Source organism: Dermochelys coriacea, chromosome 9 (genome assembly GCF_009764565.3).
Source record: "Dermochelys coriacea isolate rDerCor1 chromosome 9, rDerCor1.pri.v4, whole genome shotgun sequence".
NCBI lineage: Eukaryota > Metazoa > Chordata > Testudines > Dermochelyidae > Dermochelys > Dermochelys coriacea.
Window position 1 is genome coordinate 9573823 of NC_050076.1, and position 26396 is coordinate 9600218.

At 42.3% G+C, this 26396-nt stretch overlaps 2 protein-coding genes across 4 annotated transcripts in view; one reads left to right on the forward strand and one right to left on the reverse strand.

The window, feature by feature from the left end:
- MCF2L2 (MCF.2 cell line derived transforming sequence-like 2) overlaps positions 1–26396 on the forward strand; it is a 306265-nt gene that overhangs the window by 176539 nt on the left and 103330 nt on the right. The window lies entirely within an intron of this gene.
- Positions 1–26396, reverse strand: part of B3GNT5 (UDP-GlcNAc:betaGal beta-1,3-N-acetylglucosaminyltransferase 5) — a 32778-nt gene that overhangs the window by 435 nt on the left and 5947 nt on the right. The window contains exons 2-3 of one of the 3 annotated variants that reach the window (XM_038416042.2): positions 7037–7078; positions 1523–6453 (exon numbers count right to left, since the gene is read on the reverse strand). In XM_038416042.2, coding sequence (XP_038271970.1) covers positions 4983–6119 — 1137 coding nt within the window. In that variant the 5' untranslated portion in view covers positions 6120–6453; positions 7037–7078 and the 3' untranslated portion in view covers positions 1523–4982. Of the gene's footprint in view, positions 1–1522; positions 6454–7036; positions 7079–26396 lie in introns of those variants that run through there. The other 2 variants (XR_006274180.1, XM_038416045.2) reach the window with 2 other exon arrangements.

Here is a 26396-nt window from a genome sequence, read left to right on the forward strand (position 1 = left end):
AAGACAGCAGATTTTAAAGGTGCAAGGGTTGTTTATTTGAAATGAACCTATATTAACTGATGTCATTTCCATGTTCATATCTCCTAGTCAGCTCCTTGTCTCCTTGGGGATGGGCACGAGTCAGAACTGTAGAAGAGTGTGTTTTCTCAATGATTTTCTCTCCTGAAAGCCAGATTTGCAAACCCAATCCACATGTAACATGGATTTAAGACTGTTGTATGACTGAAAGTTATCTATGGTGAATGCGAGATGTTCAACTTGAAGAGCCATGTTTCTGGCTGAATTTTGCCTTTACTATTATTACTTGTAACACCTCAAGTTAAAAAAATTATTATTTTCTTTTCATTTAGTTTAAATTTATATACAAAATGCTGTCAAATGCAATGTCAGTTTTCCAGTATATAATCCATTAGCAAGGGAGAAACTAAAATGCATGTCAAACTAAAAAGACCCTTATCAACAGGTGGATTGGGGGGAAAAAATGTAAAGCTTTTTTTCCCCCCCCAAAAGCTTCAGGACACAGGCCCAGATCCTCAAAAGGTATTTAGGCTCTAACTTCCACTGAAGTCAATGGGAGTTTTATCAAATAAAAATGGATTAAAAAAGTAGTGAGTTAAAAATATTGACATCTCTTAAAAATAATATTAAAATCTTCAAGCCTCTAGAAGACAAGTAGCAGTCTTGAATATAGATTTAATAAGGTAGAGCAGCAGAGATTTTTAACAAAGCAGTAGGGTGGATACTCTAAACTAGTTCCATGAACAGCAATTTTTAAAGAATTTTCAAAACTAACTTAATTTTGTTCCTAGTATTGAGAGGGATACCACTTTTGAAGGTTAGCAGTAATGTGGATCTTAACTCTATCTGTTCCCAATAAGGCTAGCAGAGACATTCTCTTAGAATGCAAAATAGCACTGCTCCTGAAGTTGAAGAACCTGCCTCACCGACGCCTAAAAATTCCATTTGGGAGGAACAACAGTCATCTGCCAGACATGAACATTCATTTGTTCTTCTCTTACTTAAGGTCTCTGTGTGGCTTTAAAATAAAGCAACTATTTGAGGAGTTCCATAAAAGAAAGTTGGAGAAAAAGTTAATGTTGGAAAGCAAGCTGGGGGAGTTTTCAGTTCTTAGGGAGGGAACATATTGTAAACTGAACACAATCCCACTTGTCAGTTAACAAGAAACACAAAGCCCAAATCACTGGATCATTAAGGGAGTCTTCCACAGAGTCCTCCAGTGGAAGACAGGTAAATGCAACATGGGATCTCAGGGGTGAGCAAACAGATTTGGGTGTGTTCTATCAGAGATGACACACCAAAAGGAGAAGTTAAAAAGGCTGACACATTAAACGGAGAAAAGACAAAACCAATAATAAAACCCAGCACATACTAATGTGGGGTTTTAAGTCCCCCCCTCAAGAAGGGACTAAACAGTGTATTCAGAATTCCATTTTAAAAGCACAGAATCTGAGGATGTCAGATACAAGAAGAGCAATTCTGAAAAGCAAAAAAAGTTTACCAGTTTAAAAACAAAACACTACACAAAACCTGTTTATTCAAAAACAGAAAATTTTTACAAAATTATTGTCTTTTGTGATGGAGCAAAAAGTTTCAAGAATAAATATTTGTATAAAAATTAATAATATCAAAGGAAACTTGATGCAAACCAACAAACAGATAAAAACAATTTCAGCATTAAACATTTTGTGCAACAATGTCAAAACTGCTAATTGAGAAGTGACCATTCAGGCTAGTGCATGTTTTAATTGTGAAAATAAAACATGAAAGCCCTGCATTGGAGAACTGACATGACTCTCTCTCTCTCTCTCTCTCTCTCTCTCTCTCAAAAACAAAAAAAAAAACCTAAATGAAGGAGAACAAATTTTAAGTCAATGTTTAGAGCCAAAAGGTTAAGAAATTTTCTAGCTTCTCCATTCTTTGAAAGGAGTGCCATCATATTTTCTTCAAATTTATAAACCCTTTCTCAAGCTGCAGCAAAGCATCATAATAAAAAGCCAAATTACAAACAAAGTCCTTTTTAAGATAAGGAATATTCCTAACAAAACAGACCAGCTGTAAACAAAAGCATTTCAATGGTCAAGAGGGACATTGATCTTTTCACCCAATGGCAGATTAAGTTTTAAAGTAAAATTACAAGTTATAGATGCTAATTTAAGCCCCAATTTTGCAAACAAGTAAGTATATGCTTAACTTGACTCACATGAGTCAAGTTAATCACTACATTTGCTTGCAGGATTGGGGTCTTAATTGTATACTCGAAAAGCATACTGCATTTTAACTATTTTATACTAGCTGGGATTTCTATCAGGTCATTTCTGCCACAGGTTATTGTCAATTCAAAGTGGCTAGTGCAATCAAAAAAATTTCCACCAGTTATAAAAGTATTTCCACAGTGCAATGTATTTTTAGATTTCTCAGGAATTTAGATCTATAACTTGTAATATTTTAGTTATTTTGCCATTTAACTTCAACACTGGTTAAGCAAAACTAGTTTTGAGTAGTATAAATCAACCTCTTTTTCTAATTAAAGAGCATGGATTAACTGGATTTGTTTTGCTGTAAACATTTTAGAGCTGAAGAATTATGTAACATTATCCAGCAGGATAGGATATATTTCTCATTTTTCAGCCATCACTTTTGCATTGGTGGTAATAGACTAAGTCTCGCTTTTTAAGTTTCTCTGTATAGTCAAGACCTGGATCCAACTATAGTCAGTCCAGTGGTTTCCTTACCCCTTCACTCTGGAGAAACACTTAATCTGTATGATTACTCATTCTAGTAGATATCAAGCTCTTATCTCAGTTGGAAGAGTAAGATGGCTTGCAGAGAGGCAAATATCAGTCATACTCCAATAACCATCTGACAGAACTTCTCTCCTGGATCTTGTTGACACTAGCCTCCCCTCCCCCCCCCAAGATGCCTGTGTACTACCACTGATGCAGCCCTACAGATGGTTGCAAGAGAGCGAGCACTAGCTTAAACAAGAAGGTGCACGCAGCTGCCTGCAACATAAATGAGCATATCATCTAGACCTGCTCAGAGCAAAGTTATAGTTAAATACGGTGACTGTTCTACTTTAGTGCTCCCACCTGGTCTTCTACAGCATTGTTGGTGTCGGTGCTGGGAAATTTAGGGAAAAAGGTTAGTGTGGATATTCTCTTAGAAAGCAAGTAGCACATCTCTTGGGAGTTGAAGAGCCCACCTCCTAGAACATGACAAAGCTCTACTTAAAAAGTGACAGACTCACTGTCATTTCCAGCCTTTGTTTTGCATTTCTGCTGTTATGCCACTGGATGAAGATTTGAATTCAAGCATTCTGAAGTGATTTTATGACCCTGTTCACATTGGTATGAGTTCCAATGTCAAACAGCTCTCAAAACAAGAGACAAACACCACTTGCATCTACATCTATCAGTATCCAAGCAGCTACTGTGGCTTTGGCTACTAGAGTTACCAACAAATAGCTGTCCAAAAAGTACACGGAAACATTGTTACGAGACTGATAAGAAGAGCGTTGAGTCCTTCTCCCAGAACTCACTTTTAGAGGTTTTGGACATGGTTATGAACTATCAGATTACAAGCGGTGGTGGTGGTCAGGGTCTTAATAGCACCTACTTCTAGCCTTTGTAAACTGAAGGTTAAGCTATTTGCTCATGTTAAAGAGGCAAGAGTAACATATGAAATAGATTTGATTAAAAAGAAAGATACAGGTTTTCTATTTTGACACTGAGTTCTTCACATGTCCATAAGACAAAGATCTGTGCTTGAAACCAATTTGATTAAGAGAGGACAATTTAGTGGATTCTTTTGTAATTCTCTTAATAAATGTTGCCTCTTTACCTGTTACTATCAATATTTTCACCCTATCCCTTACTTTCAGCTACTCACATCTTTCTCTGTTAGTACTCACGTTTGCACAAATTTGGCTTCTTCAACTTTTTAAATAATCTGAACTAACTACGGTATGACAGACTTCCCTTGAGTTATTTAATGGAGAAGTTTAACTTGTCTTCCCTCTTGAAAATTAATTAGGGAGACAGAAGTGTATTTTTTGAAAGATACAACTGGAAGGCCATACACAATACATGTGCTCTTGATTTACCAATGACTGATTGGAGTGTTTAAAAATACCACTTCAGAAAGTGTTTTCAGATTTTAAAAAAAGTTACTTAATTTTCAAAATGTTGCTGTAGTTGAAGGAGCGTTGCATAAGTTATTTATGTACCTTCCCGTAAATTCCTGTTCTAAACAGAGCTCGTGTATTACCTGAAAGCACCAGTTAGAAGGACAGTGTGAATGCCATTTCCCCCCACCCAAATGTTGTGCAGGATTTATGTAACCTCAAGAGAACAAAATGTTTTAGCAAGCTTTCACCTCTAGCACCATTTGTGGATTATTTTGATTTTTAAAGAGTCAGTCATTTTGCTGAACTGTATACAGAAATGGTGACCATTTGACTAGCTTACTCAGACTTTAAATTGCCATCCTACCCTTCTACTCATGGTTCCAGAACTATCATTTCCTTTTGTTTGGAAAGTGCTATTTATGGATGTTTAACTAGCGCATCAACTGCAAGTCATTGCCTTGAAAATGATGTACCTTAATTTACATACTGGTTTTCAAATGGAAGAATGCAATTAACAAGGGTTGACAAATTCTGTACTCCCAAGTTCAATTACTTTTCACAGGCTTTTCAATATCTAAAAAAATGAAATCAGTTAATATCTATTCAAGACTTAAATCCCTTGAAAAGGAGTGTAAAAATACAGGGTGCAGTAAGTGGAAACTAATACAGCAATAGAGAGTTATTCTGATAAAAAGTTCCTGAGCAGAATAATTTGGGACCTATTCACATTTTAATCTTACCTCTTTTCATGTTTACTTATGTATATTTTGGATAAACAGTTAAAAAGTTGTCACCCCATTTTGGCTCAGTGAATCTCTATGCAGATATTCAAGTATTAGGAAAATGCAGCTGAACAGGGATACGTGTCCTCATAATGTAGTTTGCAAAGAAGCATAATGTTAACTATTTTGCAGTATAGTCTACCCAAAAATCTAGAGGAAAAGCTTTTGACTTTTGGATCTGTTGCCTGCTTCCAAAGGTGATGAAGGTCTTCCACATGTCCATGAGAGGTTATCATTTTGTTATAGATGCAGGGATGATATGGAGCCTTTCCTTCCCCAGAAAAGAATACATGATATTGTGGTACAATTCCCATTTTATTGGCACAGAGACCCATGAAAACATCATCTATATAAAGACTTGTATTAAGGGTCTGTGAAGCCTCATAGACTTTAGCTGCTACATCACTTGATATTACATATGCGGCTCCAGCTGTGTAGTCAGGATAAGAAGGCCACTGGTACATTTCATATGGAACGTAGTATTTGCTAGTCTTATCTCTCACGGGAGGAGCTCCACGATGGACACGCCCAATCCAGATATCTTGAACACCGATTTCCACTAGACTTTGGAGATATGCAACAAGATTTGGCATGTGAATAAAAATATCATCATCTGCAGACATAATGAACTTGGCATGTGGGCAGTATGCATTCACCCATCCAAACTGCAAAAGTAACTTAAGGGTAAGATTGTGAAAAGTATCCAAGAAGTCTTGTTGGATCAAATCATTATATTTCTGGTCTTCCTTTAGAAGTTTTCTTTGCATCTGTGCTCTCTGCATATGATCTGTTGGTAGTCCTAAAGCAAAAACAGTTTTAATGTTGGCGTTAAGATGAGAATGTACATATTTTTCATTACCCCAGGTTTGTCGAATTGCATCTCGCCGATGCCGGTTTTCTGGAGAAGTCTTTACAAACAATAGAAGGAGGACCTCTTGCTGTTGACATTTCTCCTTGTGGTTGATCAAATATTGGTATCTTGCTACCCTGTCCAAGTTGTCCCTGCTAACGGACAGGCTATTATTCACGAAGTTGTAGCTATTTATGAGGTATCTGTAAGAATAGGACTTCATATGGCTCACAATATGATTATCAAGTGGTGTCCAGAAAATCATGAGAGACAGTACAAAGCAGGTGGCAAGTATCTGCACAAATTGGCATTTTCTGACTTTCCTGGAACTAACAAACATTCTGATACAGTCCCTTTAATACTTGTTCCAGTTAAGGATCAGTGTTTTTAGGGTGGTGTTCTTTTCATTTGAAAGCATAGAAACTCCCTTTCACAAGAGATGTCCATTGGAATGCATGTTGCCTTTTGTACAGTATCCTTGCAATGTCAGCTATGTGCACAGATTTCACAAGTCATCTAAAAGCCATTTTGCTAGGAGTGAAAGAATGCAGAAGTGTTTAAAGGACAACACTTGCAGAGCAGATTTTTTCCTCTGCACCATCTTTAGCTGAAAAACTGTACACTTCCAAGCTGATGTTTTCTTACATACTCCTTTGCTTCAGAGAGGTGGAGATCTAACAAAGGTGGGAAGGGGAAAGAAAAAACTGTTTTAGTAAGGAGCTATATTAACCTGAAAGCAATTATATATGCAGATTTAATTGTTCCTTTTGGGAGTAAGGACAGGTTTCAGAGTAGCAGCCGTGTTAGTCTGTATTCGCAAAAAGAAAAGGAGTACTTGTGGCACCTTAGAGACTAACAAATTTATTAGAGCATAAGCTTTCGTGAGCTACAGCTCACTTCATCGGATGCATTGGCTGTAGCTCACGAAAGCTTATGCTCTAATAAATTTGTTAGTCTCTAAGGTGCCACAAGTACTCCTTTTCTTTTTGGGAGTAAGTTATTAGTGGAATGCCACTTAGTCTTCATGTACATCTAGAGCAGGGAGAACCACCCTCTACATACATTAAACTGTCATAAAAATGAAAAGGTCAGAGGAAGCAAAAATGATACACACAGAGGGTTTCTAAAAAGAGCCATCCTCACCTAGAAAGCTGATCAGTTCCCAGAGACTTTTAGGGGGGAGAGAGGAAAAAAAAAAAAAAAAAAAAACCACTCACATTCCCCCACTTCCAGTCTCTATACAGGTCTCATTCTTACCTCTATCCCCGTGTAGCTTCTCAGTGTTGGTTACCTGGTTCTCTTAAAAAGAAGAAAAACTGATTTGATTACACGTGCGGGGGGCGGGAGGGGGAACAGCAAAATTGCTGTCAAATGCACCAAGTAAACGTGGGGAATGGGAAGATTTCCTCTCTAATCTTTCACGTACAGTAATTTTACAAGAGTTCTCAACCACAGAAGGGTAAAAAAAGATTCAGACAGAAATCAGAGTAGCCGCCGTGTTCGTCTGTATTCGCAAAAAAAGAAAAAAAAAAAAAAAAAAAAAAAGGAGGACGTGTGGCACCTTAGAGACTAACGCATTGATTTGAGCGCAAGCTTTCGCGAGCTACAGCCGAGGAAGCGAGCTGTAGCTCAGGGAAGCGTACGCTCAAATAAAATGGGGTCGCCTCCAAGGTGCCGCACGTCCTCCTTTCCTTTCTCCAGACACACGTGGACTTTCAGGCTAGCACCTGTTGTGGGGGAAGATGTTGGAATACAAATGGTGTCTTTAGACAGCTAAGGCCTGAAGACACCCGAGTTCTCTGCTAGCCTCCGCAGGCCGAGCCCGCCCTTCGGCTCCTGCGTGGTTACTTGATCCAGCCTGAATCAAGCCAGGGTTGGTGTTTTTTGCCCCCACAGGCACAGACAGCCAGGCTACCCCTCAGACACGGGGTGGGGGGGGGGGGTGTAAATCTCGGTCACAGCAGGGTGCTACACGCTCCTGGCCCTTGTCTACCCCCCCCCTCCACTGAGGGCCTATAGGGGTTAAACAGCCCCAGCTGCGGCTTTGGGGCCCCAAGGCGGGCAGGGGTCCCGTGGGCGGCGGGGGGGGGGGTGGGAACGCCCCTGGGACGGCAACCCCCAGCCCCGCACCCTCGAGCCGCGCAGGGCTGAGGGAAAAGCGGAGGGGCCACAGGGAGGCGGGGTGGCCTGAGCCCGCACCTCGGCCAATACGGGGTGGGGGGCGGGGCGGCCCCCCCCCCCCGGGCGCCGGGCAGAGCGCGGGAAAGGGGCGGCGGCGGCTCGCGCGCGGGACGAGGCGCTCGGCCGCGGGCCCCGCCGTTACCTCCGCTCGGGCTGGGATGGGGCGCCCCGGGCACCGAGGGGGCGTTTCCGGTGCCGCTCCCCCCCCCCCCCCGAGCCGCGCCACAGGGGACAGCGTTTCCGGCAAGCGGGGGAGGGGTTCCTGAGCGCACCGGGGTGGGGGTGGGGGGGCCGTGCTCAGCCCTCCCTCCCCGCGCAGGGCTCCCCGCGGCCCTGCCTGTGCTGTCTACCCCCCCTCCCCGTCCATCCTCGACCCCCCCCCCCCGCAGTACCAAGGGGTGAAGTGTACCGTGCTCCCGCGGGGGGTGGTCCCCAGCTCCGGGGGGGGGGGGGCAGGGCGCCTGCCTGTCGCTCCCTGAGGTAGAGGCAACACCCGGCATTGTAATAAATGAGAGGAAGCGGGGGGGGGGGGATGTTGCGCCCCCCCCCCAGTTCTAGGGCTGAGGGAAGAATGAGGCAAGGGCTGCGCAGGCATTATCCAAGCCCTGGCTCATCATGGCATTCAAGATCTAGGGGGGCCCTAACCTGCAAAGCCAGCCCTCCTCAGGGCTAGGGCTTGCCCCAAGGGGATCTCAGCTACCTGGCACCCGCCCCCTGGTAGGGGGTAGGAACAGGCCTGTTACAAAACGAAAAGGAGGACGCGGGGCACCTTAGAGACTAAAACCACATTTATTGGAGCAGAAGCTTTCGTGAGCTACAGCTCACTTCATCGGATGCATCCGACGAAGTGAGCTGTAGCTCACGAAAGCTTCTGCTCCAATAAATGCGTTTAGTCTCCAAGGTGCCCCGCGTCCTCCTTTTCGTTTTGCGAATACAGACGAACGCGGCTGCTACTCTGGCCTGTTACAGTTGAGTTCCGGTCTGGGGAGGTGCTGCCTCTGCAAGCACTCTACCCTCCCCCCTTAAAGATTCACCAGGCACCCCCTTTCTACAGGTGGATGTAGCTTTTGTTCCTTTTTGAGCTTATGCATCTCCAGTCTTCAAAAACTACAAAAAAGGTTTTGGAAACAATTTAGCTGTTGTTGCCACTCGCCTCAAACACGGCTGTTCCTTTATTAAAGTTTTAAAGCACAGTAAACTTGCCTGCTCTTCCTGCCCAGCTGAATGAAATTAATTTTTTTTTTTAAATGGAGAGAGGAAAAAAAAAAAACAAAACACACCAAAACAAAACACACCAACAACTGTCTCTCTACCATCTAACAAAGAAAGCAAAGGCCAAGTAGGTATGCAGTTCTTGTTCCTCACTACAGACATCAAACAAATAGAGGCTAACTATTAGATCGGGGTTCTCACACTGGGGGTTGGGACCCCAAGGGGTCCCAACCCTATTACATAGAGAGGAGGGCTACGAGCTGTCAGCCTCCACCCCAAATCCTGCTTTGCCTCCAGCATTTATGATGGTGTTATACATTAAAAACCCTTTTTTAAATATATGGGTGGGGGTGTTGCACTCAGAGGCTTGCTATGTGAAAGGGGTCACTAGGACAAAAGTGAGAACCCCTGCATTAAATAAATCCATCTTCCTAGCCATCCAGCAAAGAGTGTGATCATTCCATTAAGGAAAGGAGGACTTGTGGCACCTTAGAGACTAACAAATTTATTTGAGCATAAGCTTTCGTGAGCTACAGCTCACTTCATCAGATGCATTTCGTGGAAAATACAGTGGGGAGATTTATACACACACACACACACACACACACACACACACACACACACGAAAAAATGGGTTTTATCATACACACTGTAAGGAGAAAAGGAGTACTTGTGGCATCCGATGAAGTGAGCTGTAGCTCACGAAAGCTTATGCTCTAATAAATTTGTTAGTCTCTAAGGTGCCACAAGTACTCCTTTTCTTTTTGCGAATACAAACTAACATGGCTGCTACTCTGAAACCATTCCATTAAGATTTACCACTTCTAAAGAAATTAAATCTCAAAGAGGAATGACTCCACACCCACCAAATCACATCACAAATGCAGCCTCTTAAAGCTGAGCTAATTATTTCTATTCTTGCAAGCATGCATTACCTGGTGCATGTTTATTTTCCATCTAAGCTTTCAAGCCCTCTGCTGACAAAACAGACACCACAGTGTAGACAGTCACTTGCCTCTTAGCTAGCTCAAAACTTGGTATAATTCCCTGGCTTAGTTTCTGATGGAAAGGCCAGGTTGCTAAATGATAGCATGGGGTGATAGAACTAAGGCTTGCAGACTGTGGTGCACAACAAAACAGCTGTATGAGCAGTCCGATAACTAAACCAATCAGCACTTTTTATAGCATCAGTTTAAACCCTTTTTATTTTGGATATATAAAGTTACACAATGCACCTCACTGAGTTAAAAACTCAGCAACTCTCTACAACAGAATGCCATTGCAAGGCTTACTCTTGTTTCAGTGGGTAAGCAGAATGTACACGAGAAGCTGGAGGGTTACTGAAATCCAGATATTAAATGAGCCAGGGCTTAAATTCAGATGGAGCTGTCCAGAGCAGAGCTCCACTAAATATTTTAAACCATCCTGGAGTTTTTATAGCATAGGATGGGGGTGGGGGAGCACACAGGGAGAGGATCCAGGAAATACTCAAAGAATTTAAGCCCTGGAATGAGGTGGTTGGTTGCGTTTTTTTGTTGGGGGAGAAGGGGGGGGGCGGGAGGGGGAAGGCAGGGAAGAAGTGGTTTCTGTAAAGTAGCAATAAGTCATTTATAAAATTGTTTTCTGCCCTGATAAAGTGTGCGGTATAGTGTGCAAAATTTTGCCAGTTGATAAGAAAGCTATCTTCCCCCTCAACAATTCTCGCCCTATTAATATGCAGGCTGAATGTAAACTTCTTGTTGACATATACTGCAACTAATCATCATAGTGACAGGATTAGATTTTTTTTAATGTAAAAATCCTTTGCCCACTTCCCTCTTCCACGGGGAGGGGGGGAATGGCATGTAATCCTAAATAGCTTAAACAGAAAACACTATTTTCAAGAAGTAAAATAATTAACTTACTGTGCAATAATCTAAAATTAAGCCATAGCTCGAACAATTTATGTACCAGTGAGAAGCTCTTCTGGTGAATATGGGAAATCCAAGTTGCCATTTCCAGTAGAGTTTAAGTTTTCATAAACAGTGCCCCAAATAACCTTTGAGCCAATTGCATTGCCTTATCAATTTTGCCAGTTTAGTGTCTGTTTACCAATAAGCAGCCTGAAAGTACCACTATTTAGGTCTGAAAAGAGATGGTGAAATAGACCACCTGCAAACAAGGAACTGTCAAAGTCAATTTCATATTTAAACATTAACATTTCAATTTCAAACCAACATTAACTGAAGGTGGAGGACCCACCCCACAAAAAGTAGATTGGGAAGTGGTAGAGTAGCAGAAGCTTCTTCCTCCCTCCCATCCCCCTCACAATAGTCAGCAGGCTCTAGAATTGAATAGACAAAACAGCTTCTCAGAAAGCTAACGGGTCAAGCTGCAGATACCTACTAACCAGAGCCACATGAAAACCCAGGGGCAGCACCCTAGTAGAAGTCCCATAACCGAGCTCCTAAGAAGCTAGTAGGGCAGAAGGTAGACTGTGGAGGGGCTAAGTTTAATCCTTTTCTTGCAGATGAGTGGCCCTCCCACATTTGTATTTTCTATGAACAAGAGAGGTAGGTTTAGTCCTCACACTAGTAGAATTTTCAAAACTACTCCTGCTACAAAGTAGATCAACTTCAGGTTAGATGGTTAGATTGTTGGGCAGCTCAGTGCTGTAGTGGATCAGAGTTCAGGTCTTGAGCTATGTTAGCCAATATGGGGACACTATGGAGCCAGTCATCTCCTCTGGCTAATTAACAGAGTAGCCATCTTCTTAGTGAATGCTGATCCATGCCCCCCAGAGAAGCCATGATGGAAGGGAAGTACCTCCAAGCCTATAGGAGGGGAGGAAGTACTTATATCCAATGGGGATGCAGATTCCAGCAAAGCTACAGGTGCAAACCAAATTTAGAAATCAAACTCACAGCCTCTCAGTGATATTAACAGTACCCTCTGAGCCACTACTGTTCTGGGTCCAGGTGCCTGATGAGACCAAAACAGTATCATGGCTTTCTGTAACATACAAGTACAGATGTTGTTCTTTTGGAGAAAAAGTCTCACTTCTCCTCCACTACCCAGAAAATAAAACCAAACTGATTCACTACTGGGAAAAAAGGTATTCATTTTCGTTCCTCTGAATTAAAGGAGACAGTTGGTGACAAGCTCTCTAGTGAGATGAAAAGCAGCATGATCAATCTGAGATGCTCCTGCAAATTCCCTGCCTACATTGGTAGGCCTTATCCATGGAAAGGCAGAACCATGCTCTAGAATTGTTTTCCCGATATCAATGGAGTTAACCAATTAAGTTGTCCAGAATGATCAGAGTTAGATCTTACTATGCTACTGCTAAACTTATTACTTTGTGGAAAGTCTTAGAATGCTTAGGATATGAAAGGCACCAAGAGATTTGCTTTTGTCCTCTAGAAATAGAGAGCCATCATTCTTCAGCATTGGACGTAGGGCTAGGAAGAATTCTGTTGCTGGAGATGCCCAGGCTGATGTGTGAAACCAGAATCTTCTTGCTTGAACTCCAGGTAGACCAGGGGTCGGCAACCTTTGAGAAGTGGTGTGCCAAGTCTTCATTTATTTCCTGTAATTTAAAGGTTTCACATGCCAGGGGCTGCTCAGCCCGGGGTCCCGGCCGCCGGCCCCAGCCGCTCAGCCCGGGGTCCTGGCCGCCGGCCCTATTCATCCAGGCAGGCAGCAGGCTGAGCGGGGTTGACAGCTGGGACCCCGGCTGGCAGCAGAGTGCTACTAAAAATCAGCTCACGTGCTGCCTTTTGCATAGGTGCCACAGGTTGCCGACCCCTGAGGTAGACTAACGGTGTTCTTCCTAGAGTAACTATAGTTTTCCCTGAAGTTTCAATAATAGGTTGGGTTTGTTTGTCTGTTTTCATTTCCGGGGGGAGGGGGAGAAGAAGAGAGTTGCCATTCATATATGGCCGATTGTCAATTGAAGGTAAAAGGATATAAAATTTTGTACTTTGTTTGCAAGGGACTCTAGTTTGCAGTGGGATGAAAAGAAGCTACAAAATTTGCTGTGTAATCAAAAGAACTATCATTGTAATAAATAAGAACACCATAATCATGACAAGTACAATAGTTAGCTCAGCAGGAAAAGTTTCCAAGTGAGTCAATATTTGGAAGAAACTAAGAAGGAAATAATTGTGTGGTAAAAGGGCATAAAACGTGTTTTGAAGGAGAGAAAATACTTGTAGAGATTAGCCACCTGCTTGATACTGCAGAATCACTAAACAGCACCTAGGAACAGCAAGACTGTGTACAAACAATATTTTTAACTACACGTTTTCTTGATTTAGTGACAGTCTACAGTAAACTACAGTAAGTTTTATAATTAAATGCCATTAGGCCAGGGTTTAGTCATAAGTAGCTGACAATCCCGAACACATCTTGTCCTTTCCTACATGATTGCAAAGTCACTTCCTCCTCCTCTCCCCCTTCTCTCGCTGATGAAAGGGATATTTTGTTTAATCCTTTAGGCTAGAAAATAATACTTCCATTTACACCCATTCTGCAGGAACCAAGGTATTCACGTAAGAGCAATTAGAGCTTGGTGGTTCCAATTATGAACTTCCTAGGCTACAGCAGCCGAGCTAGTTGCAGAATCATTAATACTGTGCAGTACTCACAAATGAGTACACTGAAGACCACTAGTGCACGAGTGAATTTAAAGCACAGAGAATAAAGACCTTCCGAGAAAGAAAAAAAGACAGACAGACAGACTGACAGGAGTTAAGTTTCAGAGTAGCAACCGTGTTAGTCTGTATTTGCAAAAAGAAAAGGAGTACTTGTGGCACCTTAGAGACTAACAAATTTATTTGAGCATAAGCTTTCGTGAGCTACAGCTCACTTCATCGGATGCATTCAGTGGAAAATACAGTGGGGCGCTTATACACACACACAGAACATGAAACAATGGGTTTTATCATACACTGTAAGGAGAGTTTTCGGAGTAGCAGCCGTGTTAAGTGATCACTCTCCTAAGATGAGCCATCACCAGCGGGGGGGGGGGGGGGGACCTTTCATGGTGACAAGCAAGGTGGGCCATTTCCAGCAGTTAACAAGAACATCTGAGGAACAGTGGGGGGTGGGGTGGGAGAAATACCATGGGGAAATAGTTTTACTTTGTGTAATGACCCATCCACTCCCAGTCTCTATTCAAGCCTAAGTTAATTGTATCCAGTTTGCAAATTAATTCCAATTCAGCAGTCTCTCCTTGGAGTCTGTTTTTGAAGCTTTTTTGTTGAAGTATAGCCACTCTTAGGTCTGTAATCGAGTGACCGGAGAGACTGAAGTGTTCTCCGACTGGTTTTTGAATGTTATAATTCTTGATGTCTGATTTTTGTCCATTCATTCTTTTACGTAGAGACTGTCCAGTTTGACCAATGTACATGGCAGAGGGGCATTGCTGGCACATGATGGCCTATATCACATTGGTAGATGTGCAGGTGAACGAGCCTCTGATAGTGTGGCTGATGTGATTAGGCCCTATGATAGTTTCCCCTGAATAGATATCTGGACAGAGTTGGCAATAGGCTTTGTTGCAAGGATAGGTTCCTGGGTTAGTGGTTCTGTTGTGTGGTGTGTGGTTAAGGAGTTACAGGGGAGGGAGAAGGAGGAGTTTTACCCTTCCACCTCCAGAGTTTGCTTTTCTTCCTCCCCACTCCTTTGCTTTTGTGTGTTATACAAACACATTAGTTCTACCTATAAGAGATAGAACTTTGCCTCACTGGATTACACAGAGTCGAATTACTGTTGCTATCAAAGAGATTATCTTGCATGTATCCATTGTGAGATTTACCTTTATTAGGGCTTAACAAGGTCCCCTTTCTAACACAAAATTCCTCCATCAAATCAGAGCGTACATACAGGGCAGTCCTTCACTGCTAGCAAAAACTGAATAAGGGATACTAGCAAAGTTTATTTAGCAGATAGACGTAGATTAGCACTGGAATTTATAGAGCTCTATTGCAGTATCTGGGTACACTTTGCAAGGATTAGTTAAAACCAGTAAATCAGTCCTGCTTCAGAGAACAGCATTTATTGTCCATTTCATTTCCTATCCCCAGAATGACTAAGCATCTTCCCAAATATGCTTCGGTATTCTTAAAAAAGAGAATTTTCCAATAGTATAGCACTCATGAATCACCTACCCTACAAACTAACGTGTGCAACATGGAAGAAGAAACCAGATTTCTATTAGAGAGACAAGGTGGGTGAGGCAATATCTTTGATTGGACCAACTTTTGTTGGCAGAAGATGCAAGCTGTCAAGCTTCAAAGCTCCTGCTCAGGTCTGGAAAAAGTAATCAGAGTGTCACAGTTAAATAAAGGTGGGAGAGATTGTTAAACATAACATGTTGCAGGAGACTACTTAAAGATAAGTGGGCAATTAATCCTACTTTGTCCTATCACTGCAGAGGAGTTCATAAGTTACAAATTTTGTAATGAGCCATAAAACCAGTGTCTCTGCTGAGTCCATGATTTTTAGCATCCAGCAGAGTTATGAATTTAAGTTCCCAGGCTCATCTTTTGAAGGTGTTGTTCACAAAGAAATCCTGCACAAGGACACATGTAGAGTGATTGCTTTGTGAAAAGTGTTCGCCCATGGGTCACAAAGTGGTTTTTTTAATAATTTTTCTGGGCAAGTTCATGCATAAAGCATAGTGATTGTCTGGTGTCATCCTTGTTGATGTGGGGCATTAGATGCATTGGAGAGGTAGACCACGTGTTGTGATAGGCATGCATAGGAACCAGGAATCTTGAAAACTGTATTGTGGGAGTTATTGATCATTGTAGAAGTGGAGATAGGTCTGCAAGTTCTGCATCTGTTGTTGTGGCAGGGTCTTGTGCTGCTTTGAGCTGGCATATTCTGTCTAATCTGCAGGGAGCATCCTTATGAGCGTGATGAGGTTGGGGGGTTGTTTAAAGGCCAGAAGATGTGGGTCAGGAAAGATTTTTCAGGATGGCGTCCCCATGAAAAATGGATTGTGATTGTTTAAATTTCTATTAAAAGCTCAAAGAAAAAGGACTCCAGATGGAGAATTCACATTTTGCTTAGGAAGGGAGTTGACTGGAGGGTTGAAAGAGGAACTACAATATTTTCTCTCTCAAGTAGGACTATTACTTTGTAAGAGTATAGCTTTCTTTGCATTATATTGTTGCCCCTTTGCAACATGAGCAGCTGGAAGTAATCTGGTATTTTCCTTGATGCAATCCTGTTTATTTACAAGGAAGGCACAAAAGTCCTAGGTCTCTGAATGCAGAGGGAACCAAGAAATGGCTTCTCTTCTTACAGCCCCCAAACCTCTTTAGCCAACTCCACACTCAAAGGGTCACACTGCTTACAGGCTGTTGCTGGACAGAGATATATATCTGTCTCTCTGTCTAGAGATCTTGTCTGTTCTCAGTTTGTGTGTGATCTCCCTTCCCCACATATACAGCTGCCCAATATAACACTCAGCCAAAAATTCCTGGGTTGGTTCATACACCTCTTTTTTTCTTAGGTGGGGGCCTATGCTTACAGTTATGTTAACTGAAGGTGAGTTCACACCAATCAATCTCATTGAGGTTTTAAAAAACACACCCAACCCTTAACGTTTCACCCAGCTCAAAATTACTACTCAAGATAACAGAGGGCTAGCAGCTATAACTAACTAGTTTACTTTCACCCCGTCCCACACAAGAGTAGCACCTTTCAGTAGATGTTAGAAATTTGTTCTTCCTGTTAGTCTGTTTATTTCACTGAAAAGGATTTGCAATGTCTAGTACAGGGGTGGGTAAACTTTTTGGCTTGAGGGCTACATCGTGGCATGGAAATTGTATGGCAGGCCATGAATGCTCACAAAATTGGGGGTAGGGATGTGTGAGGGGGTGAGGGCTTTGGGGTGCAGGAGGGTGATCAGGGTGGGGCAGGGTGGTGCACCAGCGGGGAAGGGGGTGAGGTCTCTGGCTGGTGGTGTGGGCTCTGAGCTTGGATTGAGGGGTTTGGAGGGCGGGAGGGAGATCGGGGCTGTGGCAGGGGATTGGGTTGCTGGGGTGGGATAGGGTGGGGAGGGGGAATGGGACTCTATGGTGCAGGCTCCAGGCAGGGCTTACCACAAGCAGCTCCCGGAAGCATGTCCCCTCTCCAGCTCCGAAGCGTGGCCACCTCTGCAGCTCCCATTGGCCGGGAACCGTGGCCAATGGGAGCTGCAGGGGTGGCGCCTGCGGATGGGGCAGCACGCAGAGCCATCTGGCCGCGCCTCCACGTACTATGTAGGAGTCAGAATGGGGCCATACCGGCTGCTTCCTGGGACCCACGCAGAGGGGGGCAAGCCTCCGATCCCACTCCCGGGCAGGAGCTGAGGGCTGGATTAAACGGTCCAACGGGCTGTAGTTTGCCCACCCCCGGCCTAGTGTTTCAGGAGTTTTTATGCACTGGTGAGAAGTGGGGATAGGTGTAAAATCTCAAAGCTCCATAGATTTTAAAATTCTCTTTAAACTATCTGGGTAGAAAGAAATTAGGCTTCCTCACAACATCCATCTTGTGCCTATTAATCACTTTTGCTTTTCTCTCATCACCCAACACTATCACCCCAAAATTGTTGCATTTGAGTACAGCTGTGTGTTCAAAAGGTGTTCTTTGCAGACTGGCACCTAGATATGCTTTGCTAGAATAAGTTGATCAAGAAGAAAGGTACAGGGCAGAATATTATAATATTTATTTTGGTATAGGTTAAGAAGGCACCAGCACAAGTTTGCATTTTGTAGTTAGGATCAATATCACCCTAAAGAGAATACGATGCAAGAACAGCGAGAATCTCTGGCCTATAGCTATATTTTCTTATGCAACACAAAGGGAGGCTGTTTATTATTTAGATTGTTTAGAGACTGCCTTCTGGAAGGCCACAAAAGAATTACTGTATTTAAGAAAGCAGCATAGAATGAGAGTTGAGTGCTTTGGAGACACAAACACTACTCCTTATTTTGTAATATGGTGACTTTACTGTGTTGCCAGCCCTCATGAGACGAGACTTGCGATATGTTGTTTTTCTTTAAGACTCTCCTCCTAGAGGCAAGCAATTTTATGAGAATCTGAGATTTCATTTACAAATAAAGTGTATGTTTCTGGCCTTCATGATTGCTGAGAAAAAGATTGAAAAATCTGACTTGTGTATTCTAAAGATTCAAGAATCACAAAGAAACCCCCTCCCAAAAATTGATTTTTAAAATTGCATGATTGTGGTGAGGCTGACATGATTTTTGAACACTTAGGGTTGGCAATACTGGAAGTATAAAAATATATATTTTAAAACATGTACATAATTAATCTAGCCCTACATAGTTTCACAATCTATATTACAGGAGGTACTGGAAACCACTGATTGCTTCAATCAAACATTGGGTTTCAGCAGGTTTTAAATGCTTCCCTAACCTTAGTAGCATGCTGCGTGATAGAAGGCTTGCTCTCACAGAGCTTAGCTGCACAGAGAACTGCATGGACAAAGTAGTTTTTTTTGTTTTTTTTTTTGTTTTTTTTTTTTTTTAAAAAGCCAAACCATACACACGCAACTTTCCTTTTGAGCATTAGTCATGTTTCCTTCTGAGACTTGGGATGCTGAGCCTTATTCACCTGACCTAAAATTATTGTTTCTCTCACACACAAACCTCCACCCATCCTTCTGTTTTACTGCAGTTCATTTCCAGTTCCTACAAGAAAAACCACTCGGTCTCAGTATCTTCTGCCCAAAAAACAAAAGCTTCTGGCTTCCCTTCTAGTGGTCTGTCAAGGTTCCTTCGCCACTCTGAACTCTAGGGTACAGATGTGGGGACCTGTATGAAAGACCCCCTAAGCTTATTCTTACCAGCTTAGGTTAAAAACTCTCTCAGGGTACAAATTTTGCCTTGTCCTTGAACCCTATGCTGCCACCACCAAGTGTGTTAAAGAACAGGGAAAGAACCCACTTTGAGACATCTTTCCCCCAAAATATCCCCCCCAACCCCTACACCCCCTTTCCTAGGGAAGGCTTGATAAAAATCTTCACCAATTTGTACAGGTGAACACAGACCCAAACCCTTGGATCTTAAGAACAATGAAAAAGCTATCAGATTCTTAAAAGAAGACTTAAAGAAAAAGAATCACCTTTGTAAAAAATCAGGATGGTAAATACCTTACAGGGTAATCAGATTCAAAACATAGAGAATCCCTCTAGGCAAAACTTTAAGATACAAAAAAAAGACACAAAAGCAGGAATATACATTCCATTCAGCACAGCTATTTTACCAGCCATTAAACAAAAGAAATCTAACGCACTTCTAGCTAGCTTACTTACTAACTTTTTACAGGAGTTCTGAGCTGCATTCCTGATCTGTTTCCGGCAAAAGCATATCACACACACAAACACAGCCAGACCCTTTGTTTCCCCTCAACCCCCCAGCTTTGAAAGTATTTTGTTTCCTCATTGGTCATTTTGGTCAGGTGCCAGCAAGGTTATCTTAGCTTCTTAACCCTTTACAGGTGAAAGGGTTTTGCCTCTGGTCAGGAGGGATTTTATAGCACTGTGGACAGAAAGGTGGTTACCCTTCCCTTTATATTTATGACATGGTCTCTAGAACTTTTTGCTAAAGTTGTTTCCAATAGTCTGTGAAAAAGCAGAACCTTTCACAGAAGACCAAGACAATGCTGGGTCCTTGTGAGTGCAAGCTGACTTTTGTGAGCTTCCTTTCTCACCACGCTAAAGGTTTTGTGAAAAAAACCTTTTAACTGAGCAAACCCCCATGCCAGTGCTGTTCTTCCTGTTCAGAACTCCAGGCATTTCTGCTTTTCTCCCCCCACCCCCCTCAGTGTGGGGAAGGAAAGTCTTTGAGAATAGCCAGTCTGGAAAAAATACTTCCCTGTGTTATTTGACATTTGATCAGAATTCATCTCTCCCTCCTTCCCTGGCTTGTTCTAACTCATACATACACTTTTATGAGCAGAAAGAAAAGGAGTACTTGTGGCACCTTAGAGACTAACAAATTTATTAGAGCATAAGCTTTCGTGAGCTACAGCTCACTTCATCGGATGCATTTGGTGGAAAAAAACTTTTATGAGCAGAGTATACCACTAGCAAGTATTCCAGGAGTGATTTAAGCCATGCCCCTATTTATATGTACACTTGACACATTTACGCAGGGATTCTGGTACTGGCCCACCAGACTTTTACAACAGGTCCCCAGGGAGTAGGTCTACACTGCTATTGGCAGTTTGGGTAGGCACAGCCCCCGCTAGCTTTAACTAGCTCAGTAAAAAACAGCAGATGACAACATGGCAGCACACACTAGGAATGCAAGTATGTAACCAGGATTCCAGGCATGCTCATGTAGTCAATGCTGAAGTCTATGCTGCCGCGTCCCACTGTTTTGTTGTGTTTTTGGGCAATGCTAGCTAGATTAGGCCTACATGAGCTGCAATCTGGCCTCTGATTGCACAGTAGACATATCCACGTAAAAGTGCAATAAGAGAATCCGGGCAGCTATACTGCTCCTTTTGTTCTCAGAACTAAACTGCAAAATGCACGTAAGCAGCCACATCCCTTTAAGGTATTAAGGGATTGAGATCTTTTGTGCAAAATAAGAGCAATAGAAATAGTCAACTTCCTATTCCATCCTAGGGGACAGTGTGATGCAAACACCATCATCAACTCACAGGGCAGCATTTCTAAAATACAGAGTAGGATTTGTAGGGCACTGGAACAATTTGTATAGTGGGGGTGCTGAGAGCCATTGAACCAAAAACTGTAAACCTTGTATATAATGGAAACCACTTCAAGCCAGGGGGTATGGCAGCAGCCCTAGTTCCAGCACCTTTGGTAGTGCATTTGTTTTCCTCTCCTCACCCTCCAGGGTGCCGACCATGTTCTTGAAGTAGCTCCGGCTGCCTAATAACTGAATACGATCATTTGTTAAAGTACATCTAGAAGTAGCCAGGCCTACTTAAGTTGCTTTTGATTATGGCATTATACAATAATGCCAGGTTTCAGAAGCTATTGTTTGTAGTACTACATGTATTCTCTGAATGGCTGTAGCACATTTGTGCAATTTAGAGAAGATAAAAGCTGTTGTTCCACAATCAAATTACATGTTTCAGAGTGGTAGCCATGTTAGTCTGTATTAGCAAAAACAACGAGGAGTCCTTGTGGCACCTTAGAGGCTAACAAATTTATTTTGGCATAAGCTTTCATGGGCTAGAACCCACTTCATCGGATGCATGGAGTGAAAATACAGGAGCACATATAAATACAGGAAAGGATGGGAGATTGCTTTACCAAGTGTGAGGTCAGTTACACTGTAAAAAAAATTACAGTTGTAGTGTTCTCTAAACCTCTCATTAAACATTGAGGAGGTCAGACCAATTGATCACAGTGCAAAGCAAACCTACTTTGGGGAGAAGTGGGACGGGCAGCAGAGAGATGAACAATGTAGTAAATGCATTGGCATGAGAGGGAGAGCAGAAGAGAACGATAGTTTCCTATAACCATTTTCATCTTATGAGTTAGCATTTATCAGTGCAGAGCCCACTTATGCTCCCAGCTGAACTCACTTTTAAATTGTAGCAAGTTTAGGATCCAAGAGCAAAAAAGTTTTCAGACTTGTATCTGAAGCTCAAAATATGACATTACTAGCCTAACTTTAGGTACATGTAGGTTTGACATTTTAGCTTTAAGTCACATTAGCCTGAAATGGACATCTGGTCCCTTAAAATCTCACACGTATTTATATAGGCCATACACAGCCCCATGACTTCAGTGGGACTGCTCCTGGAAGTAAATATTTGCAGGATCCGACTTTGATATGAACTTTTATAAGCACCTTTTGCTTTATTTGTATTGACAGTGAGATTCCAGGAGGTAAAGACTCTATTCGATTATCCATTCTCCACTAAGTTGTTGTTGTTGTTGTTGTAGTATGTATTTTGTTTGTGGTGTGGTTTTATTTTTTTCCTTCCGCTCCCTCCCTCCCTCTTCCTTCCTCTCCATTTTGTCATAGACTAGCTTGCATCATTTTCCAAAAGAGCCATTTTCTACCCAACTAGTCATAATGTTCTCCTTTGTCAAGTCTACACAAGATTTGCTATGGGTGAAAGGTTAACACATTTCATCCTGTTCCAGATAATTTAAGAGACTGTGTTTATATGAAGGGGGGGAAAATGATGAATATTTCTGTTCTCAGGGGAATATAGGTAGAGTCAGTTCTTCCAGGGCAGGAGCATATTTCCTTACCACAAATATAATCAATCAGTTTAAAATCTGCTGACTGTAGTGCCTCCCCCTAAGACTTTTCTGAAGCACAAGCAAGTTTTGCTAGACCCAAGCATGCATTTGGAGCAGATAATTCTTCTTAATTTTTTTTTTTTTTAAAAAGCTAAATACAGATATAGGTTCTTTGCCTGAAAATATAATCACCCATGGTGAATGTGATGCTTTCTCTGGCGAGTGCTGGGACCCAAACTATATACAAAAACAATGAGTCCTTATGGCACCTTAGAGATGAACAAATTTATTTGGGCAAAAGCTTTCATGGGCTAAAACCTACTTCATCAGATGCATGGAGTAGAAATACAGTAGGCAGAAGGTATATGTAGTTTTCGGTGATATAGACTAACATGGCTACCATTCTGAAAACTATATACAGTACTTCTCTAGAACTTAAATTAATTTTTAAATGAAAGCTTAATAGTAGAGTTGCAAAGGTAAACTTGTATATGTTACTAGGTCATGCTCCAATGAAGTGCAGTCTACCCAAGGAGTCTGCAGACAGCTCCAGTATCTCTGCTCCTCTTTCTTACAGCTTTGCCAGACAGCAGCAGATGGGTTTCACTGCTGTTTTTCAGAACTCTAACAAGTCTCTTATTTAGCATTTTTTCTTAAAATTCCAGTTCATGAAGTCAAGTGGTTACCATGAGAGTCTCAGCAGTCATTTAAGAAAGTTTCTAGACCTTGTGGTTGCAGAGAAAAGCTTGAAAACACAACCCTACTTTCCAAAGGCTAGTATGACTATTAGAGAGCACACATCCCCCAGCAGAGTCCTGGGTTGGCACTCAGATAAACCAGTATCCTCCTTAACAGATGGGAGGAGAGTTTGGGCACAGATCATGGTCCTCAGATTTTTCTGTTGGGTCTCCCACCCTGTCATTTTTGTATATGTTTGGTTAGTTAGTACGCTTCCTCACCCCAAAGCCCTGGATACTTTTATTCTGTTCCATCTTCAACACTGAATTCCTGCTTTAACCAAGATGATTGGGGGAAAAAACCAAACAAAAAATATAGAATAAAAACTACACACCATACTACAACCCCCACACAACCAATGTTGCAAAAGCACTCGAGAGCAAAGCATAAGCCACATAAAAATGTAGGACATTTGCTATAAACATATGGCCATTATAGTGATACTAAGGTGAGCTACATCTATACTTTAACAAATTTGAGCATAAGCTTTCGTGAGCTACAGCTCACTTCATCGGATGCATCTGATGAAGTGAGCTGTAGCTCACGAAAGCTTAGGCTCAAATAAATTTGTTAGTCTCTAAAGTGCCACAAGTACTCCTTTTCTTTTTTGCGAATACAGACTAACACGGCTGCTACTCTGCAACCAGTGTTTTTACAAACCCTGACTCATGAAACCTAACACTCCATGAGGAAGGCTGTATTTTATAGGTCGCTCCTGGGACAGACTGACAATATCCTGAACAAAGCTTATGGAACTGAGATAACCTAAATTCAATATAGTGTAATACCTTTGGGGTACAGTGTATTAAAAATGCAGCTGTGTAGGTACCTTCTCTGGTAGGAAGGGGATGCTAATGTACTTCTTTTATCAGTCCTTTGAAGCTGCTTCTTTGGAGAGATATGCATATACACTAGTTCAGACTGGATATTCCAAGGACCAAAGACAAAGAAAGGATTTTTGGGTAAATAGCCTGGTTTTAATTAAGCTCATGGCCTTCTTCCTGATTGAACAGATAGGACCCCTGGTCCACAAAGCACCTCAAATCTTAGGATCAGTTGGAAAGACTGGGCGTCCTGAGGCCCCATAAGACGGGTGCTTGCTCTGAGCAGACATCGTGATGAACTTGTAACTACAAGGAAACCCCTAGAAGGGCTGACTGCTCTTGCCAGAATAGGGTGAATTCTGGCGAGTTTAGTAGCATGCATGTAGGTTCTTTCATTGATTTTAAAGTGTTTTCTCTGTTGTGCTTTTACCTTAGCAAAAAATATGCTTGCACAGAAAAACGCGTGTGGTACTTTTAACATTGGCAATCACTCTGTTACCAGTCTGAAGAGACAGCAGGCGCATGTGCTTGGATAGCCTGTCTGCTGGAAACAACACAGTGAAGGCAGGGAAACGTGTAGCCTGGAAATACTCTGGTCAGAAGGGAGTAAGAGGATTATTCCCCACTGAGAGGGAAGTGTAGGTGCAGCTGCCTTGAACTGCGACATGTATAATGGAGATGCATGTGGGATCTAGAGCAGCATGAATTGCATAAGTGCAGACAGCAGTAAAAGCAAGTGCTGCAGAAGGACAAGCACGGGGGTGGGGGGGAGTCTCAGTAGTTTTTTGGGGAAAGAAATAGTGGAGAGAGAAGGGGGAAATGAATTATGAACAGCTGGGGAAAAAAAAAGAAAAAAGAAAAATGTCTGTTGGTTGAGCTGTACAGGGAAACAGAGCTCAACATAGAAGATCAGACCATTACATATGTGCCTGTATCAGCCATGGCAGTTATTTGCCTAGAAAATATTACTAATCTGCATTTAGCTCTTACAATAGTAGTGTCCTTCTTAGAAAGGGGTTATACTGCCGATGTCATCTCATCTCCCTCTTCCTGCACTCTTATATATGCTTCTCTGCTGCCTACCCCATATACGCTTCCCACACTGGAGGCTGGTACCTACAACAGGGCATAATCATAGTCCATTTTGTTTTCTCCTATGTAGCAGCTAGGGTGGCTCCCCTTTCCAGCTGTTTTTACAGGACCCGAGGCTCTTTACTGCAGTGTAGTGCCCAGACACTTGCAGAGGCAGATGGTATCAAGGAGAGCCAACACCATGTGATCAGCCAAATCTCTACAGAGCAGCAGAAGCGTGTTGGCCCATTTAGTTCAGCAATTCCTCAGACTTCTTTGCTTCTCATGTCAATGACATTCAGACAACTACAAAGCTCAAACAAGGCCCTCCACACCATTTGAGTTCCCTATAGGGGGTACAGGTTGAGTAGCTGTGCAGAGAGGGCTCCACACCTAATGTAGTCTCTATGCTTATCCCAAATCGGCCAGAATGGAGAGCGTTCCACGGGGAAGGTGTCACAGGTTTTGTGACCCAGTAGACCGCACCTCCCTCACAAGGGGTAAGGAGGAGTTGCAGACAGTATTCCACCCTATAAAGTGGAATAGCATATTTGCAGGGGCTTTCTAGCAGCCTACCTGCAGGTTGGGTGCGGTGAATTCTCTTAATACAGCCCCAATTTGCTGCAAGATTCCCCATTTCACCCAGTCCTTTCTGCAAGACAGGTAGACCCAATATTAAAAACAAACCAAAAAACAAACAAACAAACAAAAAAAAAACAGACAGTACCACCTAGAAGTAGATGAGTGAGATACTAAGAACAAAACACAGAACAGGCCCAGGACAGAGCAGCCAAGACAGCGAAGCGTCTCAAGGCATTCTACAATTCCTGTTTTGGCACTCTCATCATCTCCAGCTTGCCACAGTATTCCCATTATTTCTAATAAGTAGCAAACAGTTTATTGCTTGGTGGTGCCCTATTAAGCAGTTGGTTGTACAGTATGTGTTAGTTGAATTTCCTGAATTTAGCCTAATTACAAAAAAGCCCTTAGAGCTTTCCTAGCACAAGGTAAGGAGAGACAAAACGCACACTATTCTTATACACATACACAAATAGTGGGAGTTTCTTGGAGACTTCATGATCTTCACTAATACAGTGAAATAGCTTGTAACTATGTAAATTAACCTCCTGAACTTCATTCTGAATCGGGCTTATTCTGTCACAGCATTTAGATTCCCATTACTACATTAGAGAGCTGCTAATTGGAGCGATAGTGAAGGACAGAGGAAGACAGTATTTTTGTGGCTACAGGCATTAGTTAGAGACAGATTGTGAGCTCTTTGGAGTAAGAGCTATGGCTCCCTTCAGGTTTGTATGGAGCTGAACAAACTGGCAGTTCTGAATCCAAGTCAGACAGACAG